We start from the raw sequence: 23,061 nt of genomic DNA on the forward strand, positions 1-23,061 counted from the left end.
CAGACTCCAGAATTTCGAGGAGAAAATGTTTGTTGTTTGTGAGTGATGGGAAAGAAGAAGAAACAAAGCAAGATCTTTGGGTGCTGTTTTGCAGAAAATTTTCACTTTCATCCCACGTTCAAGGATTTATTAACAAAATAAGACACTTATTATATACAAATAAATAATACCAATATTTATTAGAGAATTATCTAGCTTCCTTTCAATATGTGTGTGTGTGCTAAGTCACTTCAGTCGTGTCCGACTCTGAGACCCCATGGACTGTAGCTGCCAGGCTCTTCTGTCCATGGGATACTTCAGGCAAGAATACTGGAATAAAAAGTTGTTTTGTAAAAACTTGGAATGTTGTTAAGTCTTGGGCTTCATTGGCCAGACACCCTCTAGAGGCTCAACAATCTCAAGACTTGTCCTCTATCTTATATGGGGACTCAACGCTTGTACTCACAGCAGACAGTTAGGGTACTCACAATCAGGGCAGTATCCAGGTAGCTTAGAAGCAAGGTCAAGGCCTGCTCTGTTTTCTCTCTGAAGCCTAAACAAAGCTATCTATTTAATTTTCCTAACAGATACAAAGTTTACAAGGTCAGATTTGGCATTTTAATTTCCTTACCAAGAGTCTAGATCTTTCACGTGCGTGCATTCTCAGTCACTTCAGTCCTGTCCAACTCTTTGTGACCCTATGGACTGTAGCCCACCAGGCTCCTCTGTCCATGGGATTCTCCAGGCAAGAACACCGGAGTGGGTAGCCATTTCCTTCTCCAGGGGATCTTCCTGACCCAGTCAGGTCTCTGTCTCCTACATCTCCTGCATTGCAGGTAGACTTTTTTTTTAAACTGCTGAGCCACCAAGAAGCCCTCTAGATCTTTCTTAACTGAAATATTTTTGTTCCTTGTTTCCTCAGGTGACTGAGGTCTCCCAGCGTTCACTGAAGCCACAGAAAACAATAGAGGAATCCATCCTGCAGATAGACAAAGCTCTCCCCAATGGAGAGAAGGCCCTAGCAGCTTTAGGGGCAGGGCTCAGGTCACAGCAATTGAGTAGGTTCCTGCAGTGCCTTCTGACATATTTGAGTGGGATATCTTCCTATAACAGGAACATCATCTCTTTCTGTAAAAGACACTCTGCCTTATCTGAAAATAACAAGTGGGGTTATAGTTGGCTGTCCAGCCAGATAGGCCTTGCCTCACCCATCATATTCTGATACATGCTTTTGATGGTGTGTACATTGAGTGGATTCGGAAATTTTGCAGCAGTTTTTAACTTTATTTATTTGGTCTCAGGACAGCAAAGCATAGGCCTAACTGTTGCTTTCTTCATAAAACCTTCATGGGTAGTGGCCTGGGCTAAGGAAGCAGTTAAGAAGGATTGGGAGCTGCTAAGTCAGAAACTATGAAAGAAGCAGCAACAGATGATGGCTCAAGAGTGAACCTTTGGTAGATGAACCTAGATTCTCTTGTACAGCGTAAAGAAAGTTAGAAAGTAAAAAAAAAAAAAAAGTTCTATATTAATGCATATATCTGGAATCTAGAAAAACGGTACTGCTGAACCTATTGGCAGGGCAGCAATAGAGACCCAGACGTGGAGAACAGACTTGTGGACTCGGCAGGGGAAGGCGTACGTACCAAATTGCTTCAGTCGTGGCCAACTCTGTGCAACCCTAAGAACTGCAGCCTGCCAGGCTCCGCTGTCCATGGGATTCTCCAGGCAAGAATACTGGAGTGGGTTGCCATGCCCTCCTCCAGGGGATCTTCCTGACCCAGGGATCAAACCCATGTATCTTATATCTACCTGTACTGGCAGGTGGGTTCTTTACCACTAGTGCCACCTGGGAAGCCAGGGTGGAACAAATTAAGAAAATAGCATTGAAACATACACAATACCATATGTAAAATAAATAGTTAGTGGGAATTTGCTGTATGACATAGGGAGCTCAAACCCAGTGCTCTCTGACAACCTAAAGGGCAGGATAGAGTGAGAGGAAGGTTCAAGAGGGAGGGGACATATGTATACCTTTGGCTGATTCATGCTGATGTATGGCAGAAACCAACACAACACTGTAAAACAATTGTCTTCCATTTAAAAATAAATACATTTAAAAAAATAAAAAAAAGATGGAAACTTTAAGGAAAATAGACCCTGACTCAAGGTTGAGAGAATGGGAAAGAATGCCGAAGCACAAACTGAAGGTAAGTCTAGATCAGACCTGGGCAATGCTTGATAAATAATGCCAAGGCATTTCATGAAGTATTGACACCAAATTGTAAGCGAAGTCATGATCTCAGAGAAAAACACAAATGGCTTATGATTCACCAACTGCCTCAAATCTGTCTGCATTCTGCTTAAGCCCTTAAATCTATAAGAGTCAACCATCTTCTGTTATGTTAGACTTTAGAGTATACATGTAACATCTCCCAGGGAGCTGGACTTCTGTGTATGTTGATTATAGGATTGCCTCATTGTGTCCTAAATGAATAGAGCCTTAGCCTATACACTTCCGAATTTTCTTGGTACAACTATCAAAGAGACCTGAAATAGATACATCTAGACTTATAAGTATCAAGCTTGGTCAATATGGAACACAGGATGTGGACATTTCTGAAACTTGCTGCATTTATAAACACTGAGGAAAATGCTTTCTTTAATTTAATCTGGGCTTCCCTGGTGACTCAGACAGTGAAGAATCTGCCTGCAAAGCAGGAGACCTACCTGGGTTTGATCCTGAGGTCAGAAAGAGTCCCTGGAGAAGGGAATGGCTGAGTTCAGTTCAGTTCAGTTCAGTCGCTCAGTCGTGTCCGACTCTTTGCGACCCCACGAATTGCAGCATGCCAGGCCTCCCTGTCCATCACCAACTCCTGGAGTTCACTCAAACTCACGTCCATCGAGTTGGTGATGCCGTCCAGCCATCTCAACCTCTGTCATCCCCTTCTGCTCCTGCCCCCAATCCCTCCCAGCATCAGAGTCTTTTCCAATGAGTCAACTCTTCGCATGAGGTAGCCAAAGTATTGGAGTTTCAGCTTCAGCATCAGTCCTTCCAAAGGACACCCAGGATTGATCTCCTTTAGAATGGACTGGTTGGATCTCCTTGCAGTCCAAGGGACTCTCAAGAGTCTTCTCCAACACCACAGTTCAAAAGCATCAATTCTTCAGTGCTCAGCTTTCTTTGCAGTCCAACTCGCACATCCATACATGACCACTGGAAAAACCATACATAGCCTTGACTAGACGGACCTTTGTTGGCAAAGTAATGTCTCTGCTTTTCAATATGCTATCTAGGTTGGTCATAACTTTTCTTCCAAGGAGTAAGCGTCTTTTAATTTCCTGCAAATTAACCATTTGCAGTGATTTTGGAGCCCCCCAAAAATAAAGTCTGACACTATTTCCACTGTTTTCCCATCTATTTCCCATGAAGTGATGGGACCAGATGCCATGATCTTAGTTTTCTGAATGTTGAGCTTTACCCACTCCTATATTCTTGCCTAGAGAATTTCATGAACAGAGGAGCCTGGCAGGCTACAGTCCATCATGTCACGAAGAGCTGGACATAACTGAGTGACTAACACACTTCACTTTGTTAGCCCTTGTTCTATACAGTGTTAACAGTTCCCATTATTTGTTAGGTGCTACCTCAGTGGAACTGAGAATTAGGATCACTTTCCCTCCACACCAAAACCAATGCATCACCCATGGAGAGGGCACATCAGTTGACACTGTTTCCCAGATTGGATTGTGGGAAGATGGATAAGGTGTTTTTTTTGTTTTTGTTTTTTTTCAACCTCAACCCATTTACAAATCACTGTATTTTTCTCTAGGGATGTCAGTGAGTCTGTGCAGGGCCCCCTGACAGGAAGAATGATCAGGAGTCTCAAGTGTTACCCAGCAGTAACCATCAGTGATGTTAGACAAGGCTATTCTTACCTCTCGTTAGGGTAGATGTGTATAAGGGATCACCATGGGCAGAACCAGCTTGGAGAAGAGGACCAGGGAACTGGCTGGAGCCTCTCATAAAGTGGCATGCAAACCAACCCTGACTTTGTAAACTTATAAATATATAACTCTAACATGTCAATACCAGGTCTTACTCAAGGCTTCTTTTCTCCAAAAATAGCTATCCTACAAATTAAAAGCCTTTGTTACCATGTTTTCCCTTCAAATCTTATGTTCCAGGTACACTGAAACTAAATAAAGGGTGTATGGTTTGGTAATACAACTTTCATTCCAACTTGCAAGCAACAATGCATTTATTATGCTGACTCAACCTGACAGTTTTATTGCCTTACATTTGTGTAAATCTGAATTCTGACTTTTTTATCCTGGGTACTTTCATGCCCAGAAATAGCCAATGCATTTTTATTTTAGGTGTTTGTTCCTACAGTTAGGTCATGGTGGCTATTCTAATCCTGTTTTAGAATTTGACAAACCTATATGAATCTTATTCCCATAAGGCCATTATTTTTGTGCTCATATTTTTATCAGCTGAAGAATCACAGCAAATTTCTGAATTGAAACTGCTTCAAAAGTGTGGGAAGGACTGGTCCTTCTGCAACTTTGTTTTATTTCACCAAGCTTTGTACTGCAGGATGTTAAAACCAAGGAAAGAGCTCTGCCAAAACCTTAATCTTGGAATTCAAGCCTCTAGAATTGTAAGAAAAAAAAAAATTTCTGTTATTTACGCCAAAAAAGAAAAATGTGACTATTGTCTCTGTACATCTTTCACTAGGTCCCAAGGCAAATAATATCAGGTGACAAATAGACAAACTTTATAGAAGAAGATGCTAGGCAATCTTATCTGGAGTTAAATTATTGAATATAAAGAAATATTGTATCAATTAAATGAAGCTCTATTAACCTCCAATCATTTAGGAAATCATTTTTAAAATTGTTACTTTATCACTATTTACTCTTGTGTCACTCGCTGTGACTCAAACAGAATATAATTTTAAATGATATTTCTTCTCATGTAATAACAAAACATGGAAGCTGACCCCATGGATAGTCCATGGAATTCTCCAGGCCAGAATACTGGAGTGAGTAGCCTTTCCCTTCTCCAAGGGATCTTCCCAACCCAGGGATCAAACCCAGGTCTCCTACATTGCAGGTAGATTTTTTACCAGCTGAGCCACCAGGGAAGCTCAAGAATACTGGAATGGGTAGCCTATCCCTTCTCCATTTCATTGGCCTCCTCTTAACATGGACACAAATAAGGAAAAGGAAATGCTGCATGATGGCAAATAGGAATATAGATTTCTCATCTCAGTCTTCTCATAAATTCTGCTTATGAATGCCTGCTTGATCTTCTAGAGGCAGATAAAAATGTATAGGTTAATAGAGGTTACATTAATTCTGCAATTATGGAGTTTAGTTTATGTAATGGTATAGCTTATAATCTGGTATAGAACTCATGCTACAAAACTAGAAAGGGAGTTACTTTTGTTTAGCTTTAATTTTCTTATTTTTAAATGATTAACAAAGAAACCACTATTAGGTTTTGAATGCAGAGTTATTCTTTTCTATAATGAAGTTTAACTAATAAAAATGTATTTGGTTTACTCCTTTCTTGCAGTGCAGTGTGGGAACTACAGGGTGAATTTACATAAATACTCCACTTAATATGCTTGAGTCTCATGTGGTCTCCTATGAAGCTGCAGTTTGAGTAAAAAACTACTACTTATCAGCACTTGCCTAACTGTGGAAGGAGGTATTCTTCATGCTGATGGGAAACGAAGGGAAGATTCAATGCAAAAAAAGGTTCTAAGGCAATCAGAACAAGCAGGTTTATTAATGTAGATTCAGTGGCATTAGCTGCTTCCCTGCTTTTCTCTCATCATGTCATATTTTGAAACACTGTATAATCTTTTTCACAATGCTAACATATGCAATGTAATCCCTATATTCCTTACAAATGCAAGGAACATAAAGCAGATGTGAAAAACTTTGATGAATGTTTCTATTATATAAAGCAAGAGTCTGCAAATTATGGCTTCTGAGTGCCAGCTGTATTTTAAAACAATAGTTTCTTGGAAAACAGGCATACCATCCATTTGTGTATCATCTGTGGTTGCTTTATGGCAGAGTTGAGGACATACTCATGAATAGTTACTATCCCAGACTTTACAAAAACATTAGCCAGTCATGGCTATATAAATGAAAACATTATATTTTTTTGGTGAAAAACTATAAAAAATCAGAAATGTAAAGTTCAACATTTTACATTTTTACTTCCGAACTGAAATAATTCTTCATTGCTCTAAGAAGTTTTAAGCATTTACCTAGGGCTTTTGACAGTTGTGATAAAGTCCTAAGTAATACCAAGAGTATTATTTTACTGATCAAAAGAAGTCAAAAACAACCCATATTCTCTTGGGGGATGTGACTCAAGAATTGGGAAACAATAGCCTAAACTTCAGGGTAATGAACAATTTAATAATTAATTTAGCTCAGTTTTCTAACACATTATCTGTCATCATTTCAAGCTCATCTTTGCAAGTTATAAATGGCTACAAAGACAATGTATAATTGTCATCCTGTTACTATGTTTAGTGTAGTGTCACTTGAAGTTCTAAAGTGTCCCATTAAAGTTATTAATTAAAGTAATTAAAATTATAATCTGGGTGAAATGAACAAGAAGGGAAAGTCTCCTTTTTTAACCCATTTATTTATGATCCAAGTTACAATCATGCTAATGGTTTCTTCCATCTTCCTGTGGAAATTCTGTAGACCTCCTAGATCACTATACAAGGTGATTTGCTTTAGCTTGGGATTCACCAGTAAGCACTGCCCATTCCAGGTATCCAGGAGTCACATCACTACTGACAGACCATGCAGACTTGAAACAATGGGACACCTTATACTGCCTTTACTAGAAGCTAGAATGCTTCTTCCCAACCTCTTGTGCATTTGGTCAAACTCATGACCAACTATGTCCCAAGACTTTGACCTAAGACTTTGCTCAGTATCCACTTGTCTAACTAGTGGTCATCTGGAAGAAGAAGTTCCTGGGTGGTACCAGCTTATGATACCTCCTGTGCTGGCACAGAGGTAAAGTGCGTCTTACTACACAGTTTACAGTATTGTGAGGAAGATGCACATGACTTCAATTATAGAACTGCATGTCTTTGCAAATTTTATTGTAGTAAAAATGTGAAACCTAAATATTATCAAGTATGGTGACACTTTTCTTAGTTTTAAACTTCTTGAGTAATGCTTTGGATAAGAGTGACCAGGAAAGCTCTATTCTTTAATTCTTTAGCCTAGGAAACATTCCTTCTTTGGTTTATTCATCTTCTTCTGGAGACTCTGTATTTCCTTATGAAGTCGTCTGTTCTCTTCTTGGAATCCTTCCTGTAGTAGTCGGGACTGTTCCTAAAAAGATACAAAAGGAAATTGAATAGTGTATATCATTAAGTAAATCTCTAACTACTATCTAGTTTCCACATTCAAGGATTGTTTTTTTTTTTTTACTTTTCATTTATTTATTTTTTATCGAAGGATAATTGCTTTACAGAATTTTGTTGTTTTCTGTCAAATCTCAATATGAATCAGCCATAGGTATACATATATCCCCTCCCTTTTGAAACTCCCTTCCATCTCCCTCCCTGTCTCACCCCTCTAGGTTGATACAGAGCCCCTGTTTGAGTTTCCTGAGCCATACAGCAAATTCCCGTTGGCTATCTATTTTACATATGGTAATGTAAGTTTCCATGTTACTCAAAAATGTTTAATTTCTTCTTGAAATTTTCTCTATCATTAATTTTCATTTTACTTTCTCTTAAGTCTTCTATCTCTGTGATTGCTTTTCCTGAGTCTCCTTGAGTTAAGAAAGATTTTTGACTTACATCTCCTGACATAAGTTCATCTTGATATGCTGATAAATCTCAATTAGCAGTCTTAATTTTTTCTCCCATTATTTGTATACAACCTTTGTGGACAACCTAATGAAATGTTTGGCTTTGAGTCTTATCTATGCATTTTTATTTTTTTAACACACACACATACACACATAACACAGAAATAGAAGGATTTCCAAAATCTGATACATTGTCTAAATCTTAGATCAGGAAATTTGGTCTAAGCTTCCACAACTTGATGGCAGGAGGACCAAAATATAGGTGAGGGAATCAGGGTCCCAGACTTTATCATACTGGATTTCTGCACAGCTCAACACATACTAGGAGTAGGGCATAGGAAACCAGTAGGAGTGACAGATAGACACAGCAGTGTGAGTTAAGGAGTCCTTCTGCTTATGAAGGATTTCTTATAGCTAAAGGTCATACCAGTTGTGACAGGAAAAAAAAATCATGGATCCCTCTAAGCGGTGAAGACAGTTCAGATATCTATCTTCCCAAGCATTGTGACCCTATAAAAGTTATTTAGTCTTGTCTGAACCTCTCTTTCATCTCCTAAGTATTAGGGACATGACAGGTCTTGCTTTGATATGGATAAGACCCTTTTTTTTTTTAATGCCTAGCAGATAACAGCTACCACGATTGACAGATACAGTGATAAAAGACTAGGTGTGACATAGCTGCAAGTAAAATCTTTTAGTAACAAGACACTGTAGGGGCCAGTTCAGGCAGACAAATAGGGATTGAAAAGTACAAGTAAGCAAGCAAGGTCCTTCTTCTGGGCTTCAAGTTCACTGCTGGGCCATGTTTGTGACCAGGGAGTGTGGAGGGAAAACAGAATAACAGGAACCACACGGTGTTGCAGTTAAATACCTGCAGTTTGAGAGCAAGAGTTCTCTCTTGCTCTTCCAGTAACAGGGCCCTATCCCTCTCCATCTTCTCAGTCAGCTGTTTCACATGTTCCTGATAGCTCTTTTCTTTCTGTTCCATCATCTGCTGGTTCTTTATTTGCATTTCCTCCAGCATTTTTGCTGCAGCCTGTGCAGATTCAGCTTTCACACGTTCCACTGTCAGGAGGAAGAGGAAAAAGAAAAATGTATATGGAGACCAAGTTGCTTCTTTCTTCCATGTACAATTCCCTATCACTGTTGCTACTGGCTGCATACACACTACTCAGAAAAGATATTAGCAAATAAGAGACATCTTTTCTCATGTTGCTATAGTTTAAGGCTCCTCGGTTCACCTAGCTGAATTAGTTAGAACTTTAAAGAGCTTTCGAGGCTGTCTAGTCTCTTGACTTGCTCCTCACCTTCAATCAACTTTTCCTTCTCTGAGAGCGTCTGGTCTGTCTGTAGAATTGCGTCAGTCACAGACTCCTTGGACTTCAAGTATTCCTGAAGAATCTCCTCAGCCTGGGATCCAGGCAAAATAGGGTTAGCAGTAGGAAATGACTATAAACACTTATTCATGTTTTCCACCTTTCCCTCTAGGAACTGCTCCTCTTGGCCCTGGTGTGCCTGGTGATCAGATTCTCTGTCACTGGGCTGAGCACATGCTCCAGACTGGCCAAGCAAGGTGCCCTCCTGAGCAGAATCCTTTTTAAGAGGTTGATATACATGTAAAAAGTGATTCTCTGTTCTTGTAAACTGAGGGCTCTGATTTTGGAGCTGTTGGTGCTGTGGTCCCTTATGGGGTGAACTTGTTGGAGAATGAAAGCATCATGGAGAAAGTGGATCTGAATAAAATGGGTAGAGGGAGAATGGGAGGGAGGGAAGTGTAGGGCTGGGGGGAGCCACAGGCAGAGAGATAAATGGTGACATTATTTGAAATTTTGGATACATCTGGTAATCCAGTTTATAACTCAATTGTTAACTTAGTGTATGCTCTTGGATGAGCACATTGTTTATACCTGGTTTAACAGGCTCCCTGTACGTGTTTATAGAATGAGACCCTGAATGCTGTTGGTTCTGTACTTGCGCATCTGTGTAAAACACACGTGGTCACACTGTCACCTCAAGGAGGCATCAGTAGCTTCCCAGAATCAAACTTGGTTACCTGTATGCCCTTTCTGGGCTCCTGAAAATACTTCTTCTTCAGCTCTTGCATCTTCTCAATGAAGAGGCAATAGCCCCCTGGTTTCAAATAGATCCCCTGTTTCATATCTTCTTCTAGAGGACTGAAAATATCCTTCAGTAAAGCAGAGCAATGATCTTCTGATGCTTTAAGATTCTGGTTACAAAAGTCATCTCGCTTTTTATCTAGCTGGGCCTTTAATGTAAAAAATAAGAAGTATTAATAAACAGAAGAATTAAAAGAGGTTAGCTTGACCTCCAAATTTCTGGAAAAGCTTTTCAAAAAAATAAAAGTAAAAAAAGTCTGTGACCACTAGAAGAACTCATAGAAATGCAACAAAATCATATCCTTCCTCTTGATCCTGACTTTCTACAGAAGTCCCTTTCTCCATGAGGGTAACCTTTGGAGCAGAGATTACTAGCTACATGCTTCACCTTTGGAGAAAACTCCTAATTTTCCAACTGGACAAATGATTGCATGTGAAATAAATGTAGCTCAATATAAACCCATTTATGATAACTAAGAATAAAATATTCTTTGCTTTTGGCCAAAATATCCAATCAGTCTGATAAAAATGAGTCTGTGATTTGATTAGAAGCCCTGATTATTAGAAAATTCTATTATTATTAGAAGCCCTGTGTGCATGTAATGAAATTATAGGGAAGATTATTAGTTTATTCATGAAAGAAAAAAGTTTCAGTGCCTCATAATAAAGTATATCATAATAGAATTGGTTCCTCTTATGATAACAAATAATGTTTGTCTAGAAAAATTGCTTTTCACAAAATAAGCACCTATTTCATTTTCTAGTAATACTTTACTTTCCAAGAGCCTAATATGTATAAACTTGAGAAAAAAACTACCGCTAATTCTTTTTGAAATAATTGGTCTATGTCTTTGAAGGAACTCTTCATGAAGACTTCAATGGCCTCTTTTTCACTGGCCCTGTGCAGGTCCAGCAGTTCCTGGAGGGTTTCTGTGGGCAGTTGCAGCTTCTGGCCCATCTGCTGGTCATAGTGGGCAATGGCCTTTTGTACTGCGGCTGAGTTCTCGATCTCAGCCAAGGCCAGGACTGCATTCTCCATGCAGGGCAGATCCCCACTGTTGATGGCATTGACATAGGTCTGCACCAGGGTCTCTAAACCTACGACAGAGAACAATGATGATGTTTAATGTAGGCATCAGTGAGGAAACTTTCTATTCTGTCTAATTCTAATGTTGTTTATTACCAACCATTTATTTTTCAGCATCACCTGAAAACTTGCTAAAAATGCAGCCTCTGACCCAGTTTGAATGACTTAGACCCTCCTCTTTGGCAAGATCCTCAGGTGGTATATATACATCAATGGTTGAGAACCTTTTGTGTTTATTGAGTACATTTATTTCACCCACAGGTACTGTTAGGCCAGAAACCATATCTCTCTCATTTATGTCTGTATCATCAGCCCTGGTAAGTCCATGGGAAACATTTGATTAATATTTGTGGAGCAAATCAAAATGAATCCTCCATTTTGCTTATTCTAGCAGAGCATTATAGGAGACCTTTCTGTGATGTTGGAAGTATTCTGTGTGTGCTCTCCAGGGTGGGAGCCACTAAGCTCATGTAGGTGTGAGCCCTTGAGACATAGCTGTGTGATCAGAATGTTAAATTTCTATATTTTTTATTAGCTACATTTAAATTTAGATAGGAACACTTGTCTAGTGAAAACCATGTTGGATAGGGCAGGTCCAGTTTACTAGGACAATTGTCTGCTCTCAGAGCTTTTATTTTTGCCTTTTGTATCTTTTCTCAACTATGAAGTCTGACTAATAAAACCTATCAGAAGTGTTGGTGCCACCTAGAATTTATCACGATAATATCAGTAGATGTACATTTTTCAAAGTTGAAGCTACATGGATGTTATCACACCATCCTCTAGTCTTAACAGTGATAGTGAAGACTGGGAAGAGGACTCACGAGGTCCATCCACCTTGATGCCTCCTGAGAGAGTTTTAGTTTTGGAATCGCTAAAGATGTAAGAACAGAAGACCACAGCTTGTTGCACAAATTCGGAGTCCAGCTCATCGTCACACAGTTCCTCAAGCTGGCCCAGTTTCTTCCTATGAGTGGGTCGATCAAAGATGAAGCATTTCTTCTTTGGGAAGAACTTTCGGATACAGAGTCGAGGCATATTAAAAGTTTTATCTTTTGGGCTGGTACCTGGAGGAAGTAAAAAGGAATTTGCCTAATGTAGGGTCTTGCAAACATTTCCCGTAAAGGGTCAAACAGTAAATAGACTTTGCAAGCCAGATGGTCTCTTTTCTGAGTACTCAAGTCTCCTATTGTAGCCTAAAAGCAGTCATAGAGAAACTATAAATAAATGGATATGACATTATTTCAATAAAATCTTATTTACAAAACCAACTGGCAGGCTAGATTGGACAATATTTGCCTGTAGCAATCCTTTACCAGCCCTAAACTGTGCATGGTTCCTGCTTGCATTTCTTTTCTTCAAATAAATGACCATTCTACTCCTACTCTTTGGCTAATTACAGCACCACAAGCCCTAAGCATGGAGATATCAATCTAATCACAGCACAGGGAAAGGTGAAAGAAAAAGAAATTTATTCTTAGAACAGGGAGAAAAATAATCTAAAACCAAATCTATTATTCAGATAGTAAACAAGCATTACTTCTTAGTAATCACCCATTGAGAAGAAATAGAAACTACAAGTAGAAGACAACCATTGACAGAAAACTAAGGAACAATAGTTTTTAGTGTGTTGTCATCTGTTTACCAATTCTAAGTCCCCTTTACCTTTCTTCAGCTTGAGTGAATTCTCCAGGTACTCGTCTGCTGTGATGGACTGTCCATCTGCTTCCAAGTCTAGGGAGAAATCCCTCAGTGTCCATACAAAGTCTGGAAAGAAGCTCACAAAATCAGCTGAATCCTCAACCCCATCCACATCAGGTGAGGATTTTGCCCTGATTCTATCTGTCAGCTCCGTCACATAGCTGAGTAGCCAAATAAGGAAAACTGGCATGAATGAACAGTAACCCCTCCCCAGTCCTATATTAGTTCCACATACTAAACCTTTATTTCTCCTTTGTTCTTAACCCAAGTATCCAAAGTATCAATTCTTCAGTAGGTTATAGGATTTTCCCCTTGCCATTGAATTCTTTTTTATATTTCTCGTGTTTGTTTCACCAGGATTCACAGTCAGCTGTTTTTTAAATATTGGTCTCCCCTCTGATTTTGATGTAGGTTGGATCCCAAAAGGATACTGCAGTTGGTCCATGGCCTGCTGGTTGATAGTTCCCATACTATTGTACACAAAAGTGCTGCTCAAGAGTATTGCTAGGGCAAAGATCCAGGAGTCATTCTGGTTGTCACCCTGAAAATCAGAACATATTTTACCAGGATTGTGTTTCATTCTTATGGCACTTTCCTGATCAGCAGTAGTAAAAGGAGGCTCATGTAACTAGAGTTTTTTTTTTTTTCTTTCAAGACTGGTGACAAAGAAAACCAAATCCAAGCAAAAATGACTTTGAATAGTTTTCTGATATGTTTTGTTTTACCCTGATTCTCATTAGACCCTCTTATGATCATTGGTAGATAATTGCAAAACAAATAGTCATTGTGGGTGGACAGTCAAAGGTCTTAAATGTAATTTAAATTTAATTTTTCTCTTTATTTTTACAGAAAAATTGTCTTAATATTAGGGTACTAATACTTGTTTCTATCTCAGTAGGATATTGTTGTTCAACTAACACTTCCCATTTCTTATCTTATAAATATTCCAGACAATACTATAAGGCAAATATAGATCTAATACACCTGTTTTACAGATCAGAAAGCTGAGGTTAAAAAGGTCAAATAATTTACAAAAATCACTGAGTTACTGACAGACTTTAAAGTTAAAGCCAAGGGTATGGGGCTTTGGAACCTAAATCCTTAACTAAAGTTCTTTGCAAGATAAAATTCATCACTTTGAGTTTATCTGTACTCCCTTTATGCATCTGTGTTAACTGGCTTAGCTTATAGCTTTTTGTTCATTAGGATACTGTCTACTGACCACTATGCTCTTCTTCTAGGATTCTGCCTTATGAATATTTTCCTAACCCCTGGTTCCTAACTTGGTTTCATAGCATATAAACAGAAATGAAGAAACATGGTTAAACAAAGGTCTTATTTAAAGGAAAATTAAAAGTGTAGAGGACATTCAGACATGAGGGCTTAGTCCAAACTGGAACCTCATTCCTTACCTTCTCCACATCCCCCAGACCCTCAGTATCAAGCAGAACTAGAGTACGGTTTGGCTTCTTGGGATGAGGCACACACCACATCCAGATGCCCTTCGTGTGAGACTGCACTGTGGAGCCCAGAGAGAAGCCTGCAAGGGGTATGGGGAAAAGAGAGGGTGGAATTCTAATATCAAGTGGTTCTGGAAGTTGGGATGCAAGTTAACAAATCAAGTTTAGGAGAACTGAAACCACAACAAGTATTAATCTTACTTACAATCAGAGAAACAGGGAAAGTAAAATATCAAATACTTAAAAAAATGCAAAACCTTTTCATGAGGAAAACAATCAACAAACTAGAAATTTAAGGAAAATCTCAACATAATAGAAGTCATATAAAAAAAAAAAAACCACAGCCAACATAATATTCAACAATGAAAGAGAGAAAGCTTTGCTTCTACAAAAATTAACCCAAATGGATCAAAGACCTTAAGAGCTATTAATAAAACTATGAAGGTAGTAGAAGAAAATACAGGAGAAAAACTTCACAATATTGCATTTAGCAAAAATTTCTTGGAAATAATACCAAAAATATAAATAGAAATAAAAATATATAAGTTGGACTTCATCCAAATTAAAACACATATGTATCAAAGGACACTGCTGCTACTGCTGCTGCTGCTGCTAAGTCACTTCAGTTGTGTCCGATTCTGTGCGACCTCATAGACGGCAGCCCACCAGGCTCCCCCGTCCCTGGGATTCTCCAGGCAAGAGCACTGGAGTGGGTTGACATTTCCTTCTCCAATGCATGAAAGTGAAAAATGAAAGTGAAGTCGCTCAGTCGTGTCCGACTCTTCCTGACCCCATGGACTGCCCCCTACCAGGCTCCTCTGTCCATGGGATTTTCCAGGCAAGAGTACTGGAGTGGGGTGCCATTGCCTTCTCCGATCAAAGGACACTATTGAGAGTTAAATAGATAACACACAAATTGGGAGGAAATATTTGCTAGTCATAAATCTAATAAAGGATTGATACACAGAATATATAAAGAAGTCTTAATACAATTTAACACAAATAAATTAAAGGTCAACCCAACTAACAAATGAGCAAATGACTTGACAGACATTTCTCTTGAGAAATTATTCAAAAGACCAATGAACACATGAAAAGATACTCAACATTACTAGTCATTAGGGAAGTACAAAGCAAAACCACCATGTATTAAAACAACCTGTAATGGAAAATAACCTGAAAAAATATATATGCATATATAGCTGAATCACTTTGCTGTACGCTTAAAACTAACACAATATTGTAAATCAACTGTACTTCAAAAAAAGGGCAACAAAGCATAGCATACAGCTTAAGTGAATTCTGAAAATTAATTGATATTTATAATGAAGTTGGAAAATTTGACACTGAATGAATGTGATAATATTAAAAATTTTTTTACTTTAAAAAACCACAATGAGATACTACTTCATACCCATTAGGATGGCCATTATCAAAAAAGCTATAACAAATGTTACCATTGTGTGTTTCTGGTGGGAATGTAAAATGGTATAGTTTCTGTGGAAAATAATATGGTGATTTCTTTAAAAAGCTTAGCATAGAATTATCATATGATCCAGCAATTCCATTTCTTGGTGTACACCCAAAAGAAGTGAAACCAGGTACAGAACAGATATTTGAACACCCATGTTCTTAGTAACATTATTCACAGTAGCCAAAATGAGGGAACAGTCCAAATGTCCATAAACTGGATGACTGGATAAGCAAATGGGTATCACATACAATTACTCAGGCTTAAAAAGGAAGAGAATTTGATACCTGTTACAACATTGTTGGACCTTGAAGACATCATACTCAATGAAATAAACCTATCACTAAAGGACAAATAATATATGATTCTTTACACGAGATTCCAAGACTGGTCAAATTTATAGATAATATAGAATTGTGGTTGTCAAAGGCTGGGGCATTTTTGTTTATTGGGGTATAGAATTCCTGTTGGGGGAAATTTACAGAGATGGATGTTAGTGATGTTTACACAACAGTGTGAATTTACTTAATATCACAGAATTTTAAAAAATGTTAACAATGGTAAATTTTGTGGTAAATTTTATGTATGTGTATCCTGCATAAGGGCATGCACAGTCATTTCAGCTGTGTCTGACTCTTTGCAACTCCATGGACCATAACCCACCAGGTTCCCCTGACCATGAGATTTTTCCCAGCAAGAATACTGGAATGGGTTGCCATGCCCTCCTCCAGGAGTCTTTCCTACCCAGGGATCAAACCCGGGTCTCTGGCATCTCTGCATTGCAGGTGGATTCTTTACCTGCTGAGCCACTGGGGAAGCCCATGTATAACTTAACAACAGTTAAAAATAAGAAAAGAAATAAGAACAACCAATACAGATTTAAACATTTTTTAAATCTTAAAGATTAATAGAAATGCTCTCATTACATGAATATTTTTGTAAGTGTCTTGTAGTTTATTATTACATACATTACTTATTTTTTATTACCACATTTGTCTTTCTAGGAAAGGAAAAAATTGTGCTTTTGAAAAAGAAACTAAGACAAAGTGCAAAGAGCTGTGATCTGATACAGGTCATAGTGACGATCAGAACATAACTGTGGACTGAAAGTTAGCTTTCAATATTCCTTCCAGGTCTCTCACTTCCTCTCCTCACATCACTGTGCTGCACGCAGGGAGTGTGGGTGGACAGAAGGGACTTGGCTGGGCTCTGCCTACGTCACTCACCCTTGTTCTTCCCGGCCAGCTTGTTCATCAGGTAGGACTTGCCTGTGCGGTAGAGGCCCACGATAGCCACCACCACAACAGGCTGCCTGATGGCAGACAGGATCTTCAGAGCTTCTGGATTAACCAGCAGTCTCCCATTAATATTCTTAATGAGGCACTCTGGGCCTGGCATGTGGATCTCTGAGGCCATGTCCCTTTGTCTGCAAGGGAAGATATGGGATGAATTAGAATTTCCAGTCTAAACAGATCAAGAGTTTTCATCAGGTCATTTTGCATTCAGAAGGAGGAATGTCAAAATCCCCACAATATAACTGTGTGCCTAGTTAACACAGTTAACTTCAGCAAAGAGAAAGATGATCCTAGTGCATCTGGAGATTTTTTGGCCAATCACAAAAAAACTTGGCCATTTATGTCAACAGTGAAATATATGAGATTAAATCTGTTTCCTTTTGAAAATTGGAGAAATATTACCAAAGTAGCTCATTAAAAATATTGATATGACAGTGACTTATCAACATACAATCACCCTCATGAACAAAATCTTCCATTTAATTTACCATTGAAATCTTCTATTTGGATTCACATTTAAAAACTTATGAAAGTGAAAATTGCTCAGTTGAGTCCGACTCTTTTTGTGACCCCATGGACTATAAAATCCATGGTATTCTCCAGGCCAGACTACTGGAGTACATAGCTTTCCCCTTCTCCAGGGAATCTTCCCAACCCAGGGATCGAACCCAGGTCTCCTGCATTGCAGGCAGATTCTTCACCAGCTGAGCCACCAGGTATACCCAAGAATACTGGAATGCGTAGCCTATCCCTTCTCCAGTGGATCTTTCCAGCCCAGGAATCGAACTGTGGTCTCCTGCACTGAGGTGGAATTTATACTAGACATTAAATGTAAAACAGAATAGGATTCAGAGAGATTTGTTGCATTTCCTAACTTTGTGTGAAGAGTCAATATTTATTTTTTATTCATTAATTCTTACTATGAATAAAGAATTTCATGAATAAAGATTCATCAATTGATATATGTCTCTGAACAATTTTTAATGATTTGAAATGCATTTTCTCATTAGCTATCCTTATTTCTACTGAAATAATAATTCACAGATTTTCTCACACTTCTTTCCTAGAAGTGGAACTGACTTTAGCAAATTTTATAAAAGTCTGTAACCTTGTGAAACACATGGCTTAAAGCTCTTCCAAAAGATTGCTGTGGGCTTATAGAAACAAGGGGCTTGGAAACTTAAAATTCATTAGCTTCACAATAAATTCAGTTCAGTTCAGTCACTCAGTCATGTCCAACTCTTTGTGACCCTGTGGACTGCAACACACCAGGCCTCTCTGTCCATCACCAACTCCCGGAGTTTACTCAAACTTATGTCCATTGAGTCGGTGATGTCATCCAACCATCTCATCCTCTGTCATCCCCTTCTCCTCCTGCCCTCAATTTTTCCCAGCATCAGGGTCTTTTCAAATGAGTCAGTTCTTCATATCAGGTAGCCAAAGTATTGGAGTTTCAGCTTCAACATCAGTCCTTCCAATGAATATTCAGGACTGATTTCCTTTAGGATGGACTGGTCTTCTCCAACACCACAGAGTCTTCTCCAACACCACAGTTCAAAAGCATCAATTCTTTGGCACTCAGCTTTCTTTAGAGTCCAACTTTCACATCCATACATGACTACAGGAAAAACCATAGCTTTGACTAGATGGACCTTTGTTGGCAAAGTAATGTCTCTGCTTTTTAATGTTATCTAGGTTGGTCATAACTTTTCTTCCAAGGAGTAAGCATTAAATTTCATGGCTGCTGTCACCATCTGCAGTGATTTTGGAGCTCCCCCAAAATAAAATCTGCCATTGTTTCTACTGTTTCCCCATCAATTTGCCATGTAGTGATGGGACCGGATGTCATGATCTTAGTTTTCTCAATGTTGAGCTTTAAGCCAAATTTTTCACTCTCCTCTTTTACTTTTATCAAGAGGCTCTTTAGTTCTTCTTCACTTTCTGCCATAAGGGTGGTGTCATCTACATATCTGAGGTTATCGATATTTCTCCCAGCAATCTTCATTCCAGCTTGTGCTTCATCCAGCCCAGCGTTTCTCATGATGTACTCTGCATAGAAGTTAAATAAAGAGGGAATATACAGCCTTGACATACTCCTTTTCCTCTTGGAACAAGTCTGTTGTTCCATGTCCAGTTCCAACTGTTGCTTCTTGACCTGCATACAGATTTCTGAAGAGGCAGGTCAGATGGTCTGATATTCCCATTTCTTTAAGAATTTCCCACAGTTTGTGGTGAAAACAGTCAAAGGCTTTGGTATAGTCAATAAAGCAGAAATAGATGTTTTTCTGGAACTCTCTTGCTTTTTCGATGATCCAGCGGTTTTTGACATTTTGATCTCTGGTTCCTCTGCTTTTTCTAAAACCAGCTTGAACATCTGGAAGTTCACAGTTCATGTATTATTGAAGCCTGGCTTGGAGAATTTTGAGCATCACTTTACTAGTGTGTGAGATGAGTGCAATTGTGCGGTAGTTTGAGCATTCTTTGGCATTGCCTTTCTTTGGGATTGGAATGAAAACTGACTTTTCCAGCCCTGTGGCCACTGCTGAGTTTTCCAAATTTGCTGGCATATTGAGTGCAGCACTTTCACAGCATCATCTCTTAGGATTTGAAACAGCTCAGCTGGAATTCCATCACCTCCACTAGCTTTGTTCGTAGTGATGTTTCCCTAAGGCCCAATTGACTTTGAATTCCAGGCTGTCTGGCTCTAAGTGAGTGATCACACAATTGTGATCATCTGCGTTGTGAAGATCTTTTTTGTATGGTTCTTCTGTGTATTCTTGCCACCTCTGCTTAATATCTTCTGCTTCTGTTAGGTCCATACCATTTTTATCCTTTATTGAGCCAGTCTTTGCATGAAATGTCCCCTTGGTGTCTCTAATTTTCTTGAAGAGATCTCTAGTCTTTCCCATTCTATTGTTTCCCTCTATTTCTTTGCACTGATCACTGAGGAAGGCTTTCTTATCTCTCCTTGCTAGTCTTTGGAACTCTATTCTGGGAAATAGACTCTCGGAGGGCACAGACAGAACCTTGTGTGCACCAGGATCTGGGGGAAGGGAGCAGTGACCCCACGGAGATTGACTCAGACTTGCCTGCGAGTGTCCAGGAGTCTCCGGCGGAGGCGTGGGTTGGTGGTGGCCTGCTGCATTGTTGGGGGCACTGAGTGTAGCAGTACATGCATGGGACCTTTTGAAGGAAGCCACCATTATCTTCTTTACCTCCACCATAGTTTGGCTCCAGGTAAATAGCAGGGAGGGAACACAGGTCCACCCATCAACAGAAAATAAGATTAAAGATTTACTGAGCATGGCCCCGCCCATCAGAACAAGACCCAGTTTCTCCCTCAGTCAGTCTCGCCCTCTTATCCTTCTCTATCAGAGGGCAGAAAGAATGAAAACCACAATCACAGAAAACTAACCAGTCTAATCACATGGACCATAGCCTTGTCTAACTCAATGAAACTATAAGCCCTGCCGTGTAGGGCCACCCAAGATGGATGCGTCAGGGTGGAGAGTTCTGACAAAATGTGGTCCACTGGAGAAGGGAATGGCAAACCACTTCAGTATTCTTGCCTTGAGAACCTCATGAACACTATGAAAAGGCAAAAAGATAGGACACTGAAAGACGAACTCCCCAGCTCAGCGGGTACCCAATATGCTACTGGAGATTGGTGGAAAAATAACCAGAAAGAATGAAGAGACAGAGCCAAAGCAAAAACAATACCCAGCTGTGGATGTAACTGGTGATGGAAGCCAAGGTCCGATGCTGTAAAGAGCAATATTGCATGGGAACCTGGAATGTTAGGTCCATGAATCAAGGCAAATTGGAAGTGGTCAAACAAGGGATGAGATGACCATTATATCTACTACTGTAGGCAAGAGTCCCTTAGAAGAAATGAAGTAGCCATGATAGTAAACAAAAGAGTCCAAAATGCAGTACTTGGATGCAATCTGAAATAACGACAGAATGATCTCTGTTCATCTCCAAGGCTAACCATTCAATATCATGGTAATCCAAGTCTATGCCCCGACCAGTAATGCTGAAGAAGCTGAAGTTGAACGGTTCTATGAAGACCTACAAGACCTTCTAGAACTAACACACAAAAAAGATGTCCTTTTCATTATAGGGGACTGGAATGCAAAAGTAGGAAGTCAAGAAACACCTGAAATAATAGGCAAATTTTGCCTTGGAGTACGAAATGAAGCAAGGAAAAGGCTAATAGCATTTTGCCAAGAGAACACACTGGTCATAGCAAACACCCTCTTCCAACAACACAAGAGAAGACTCTACACATGGATATCACCAGATGATCAACACCGAAATCAGATTGATTATATTCTTTGCAGCCGAAGTTGAAGAAGCTATATACAGTCAGCAGAAACAAGACCGGCAGCTGACTGTGGCTAAGATCATGAACTTCTTATTGCCAAATTCAGACTTAAATTGAAGAAAGTAGGGAAAACCACTAGACCATTCAGGTATGACCTAAATCACAATAAATTAGCCTCCAACTAAATGGGAATAAACTACACAATTGCTAACACTGTATGTTGCAAAAAATCAGGTGTGTATAGGAGGGGAGAAAAAATTGAAATAAAGATTAAAAGATCAGGAAGAGATTAACAGAGCTAGAGAAGAAAGTTATTGAAAGAAAATAGCTATATTTCCAGCCATACAATCTAAGTTTTCTGTTTTGTTCTTTTCTCCCATCTTGTAGAGGAGAAGTAGAAGTGGGAAGAAGATGAAGAAGGGTGGGGGTAAGGAGAGAGGAGTGGGAAGGGAACCAAGGGCAGGAAACTGAAAAGAGAGAGAGAGGTGTCAGACAGTATGTGATGAATGGGGCTAGTGCCAAGCCGAGGAAGTCAGGGGAAGAGTTTCCAGGAGGCAAGATCAGAACTCCTTGAGAGCCCAGAGAGGGCAAAATAAAAAACAATGGTGACTTTATCACTGCTCCAGAGTAGATTCTTTAAAGACAAAGCTTTTTATAAAGTGGTGGGACTGAATTCTGTCCTAAGGTGTAAGGCATCCTCGAGTTGGCACCAACACATTGAACCTAGTGAACCTGTGCTGTTTCTAAAGGAAGATGTCGACTTTAAAATAGAGTGCAAAGGTAGGACTGAAGAGTATGATGTCTTCATAAATCTACATCTTCCACTCTGGATTTCAGCTTTTCTCCTTGTCTTTAACAGTGCCAGGTGACTGTTTCCACTGCACCTCATTTACTGTTCTTTCCTTCTCATGAGAAAAACAAAAAAACAACAACAAAAAAAAATCTGCCACCCTTTCAGTCTCTTGGCTGCAGTCAAATCAGTATTGAGCAAGTTGTATCAAAGAAAATGGTAATACAATCATTATCCCCAGTCAACATCAGCAAAGAGAAGGACAATCCTAATTCATTCCAAACTCAGTTTAGCCCTGTGTCCTTGGTGCTTAACTCCACACAAGCACAGTCATGACCCAGAGATGGGATGGCCCATGCTAACACCTGGATCTCATCTGACCAATGTCCCAAATCAGGATGAGCTACAGTCTTGATGCTGATCATTTATTAGAAAACTAACCATTACAGATCCCTTCGCACCCCTGCACTAATCTTACCATGGGCTCCTGCTCTCAAAACAGGGCTCCTTTAGCACTGAAGAAGAATCTGCTTTGAGGAAAAGCTAGAGTTCTTACCTGTTTTCTTCTCAGCTCAGGTGGAATGGTTCTGTAACAAATTTCTCTTTCTCTCACTAGATGGTTAGACTTCTATTTCACCAGCTCAATATCCTGGGTCTTGCCTGCTTTCCTTTAGCAAACAGAGAGAAGGAAAGGAACCTCTCTAACAGATTTACAGTAATGTGAAACTGAAAGCACTGAGAGCAAAGCAATGACTCAACAGCCATATAAGGAATTTCTGACAGCTATTCTAAAAAAAAAAAAAAAAAAAAAAGATGGGTTTGACACAATTTCTCTAGAACCTTCACGTTAATAGCTTTGAAAGACATCTTAGAGACCATTTAGTGTTGAAAAAGGTGACTATTAGATTCTTAAATATAATGGAATGTATCTCAGGATTGGGTGTCACTTTGGGAAACCTAGAATAGGAAG

General features: G+C 39.3%; 1 protein-coding gene across 3 annotated transcripts; it reads right to left on the reverse strand.

Moving 5' to 3' along the window:
* Window positions 1–6,633: 6,633 nt before the first annotated feature.
* On the reverse strand, window positions 6,634–22,776 carry GBP1 (guanylate binding protein 1). Of its 3 annotated transcripts, none has more exons than XM_059883566.1 (12): window positions 22,648–22,776; window positions 20,064–20,157; window positions 16,906–17,105; window positions 14,161–14,288; window positions 13,180–13,289; window positions 12,713–12,909; window positions 11,872–12,114; window positions 10,778–11,058; window positions 9,897–10,109; window positions 9,151–9,253; window positions 8,715–8,908; window positions 6,634–7,359 (listed from the first exon to the last, which is right to left on the reverse strand). In XM_059883566.1, exons 2-12 carry the CDS (start codon window positions 20,150–20,152, stop codon window positions 7,243–7,245), a joined length of 1,875 nt encoding a protein of 624 aa, XP_059739549.1. In that variant the 5' UTR covers window positions 20,153–20,157; window positions 22,648–22,776; the 3' UTR covers window positions 6,634–7,242.
* Window positions 22,777–23,061: the final 285 nt, after the last annotated feature.

Source organism: Bos taurus, chromosome 3 (genome assembly GCF_002263795.3).
Source record: "Bos taurus isolate L1 Dominette 01449 registration number 42190680 breed Hereford chromosome 3, ARS-UCD2.0, whole genome shotgun sequence".
Taxonomy (NCBI): domain Eukaryota; kingdom Metazoa; phylum Chordata; class Mammalia; order Artiodactyla; family Bovidae; genus Bos; species Bos taurus.

Bases quoted from the DNA above. Each gene is read 5' to 3' on its own strand.
- GBP1 (XM_059883566.1), bottom strand. From the start codon at position 20,152: ATGCATGTACTGCTACACTCAGTGCCCCCAACAATGCAGCAGGCCACC. The intron at 12,910-13,179 runs GTATCCTTTTGG...TTGGCTACTCAG, and splicing joins CAGGCCATGGACCAACTGCA to CTATGTGACGGAGCTGACAG. The intron at 12,115-12,712 runs GTAAAGGGGACT...TACTTCCTCCAG, and splicing joins TTCACTCAAGCTGAAGAAAG to GTACCAGCCCAAAAGATAAA.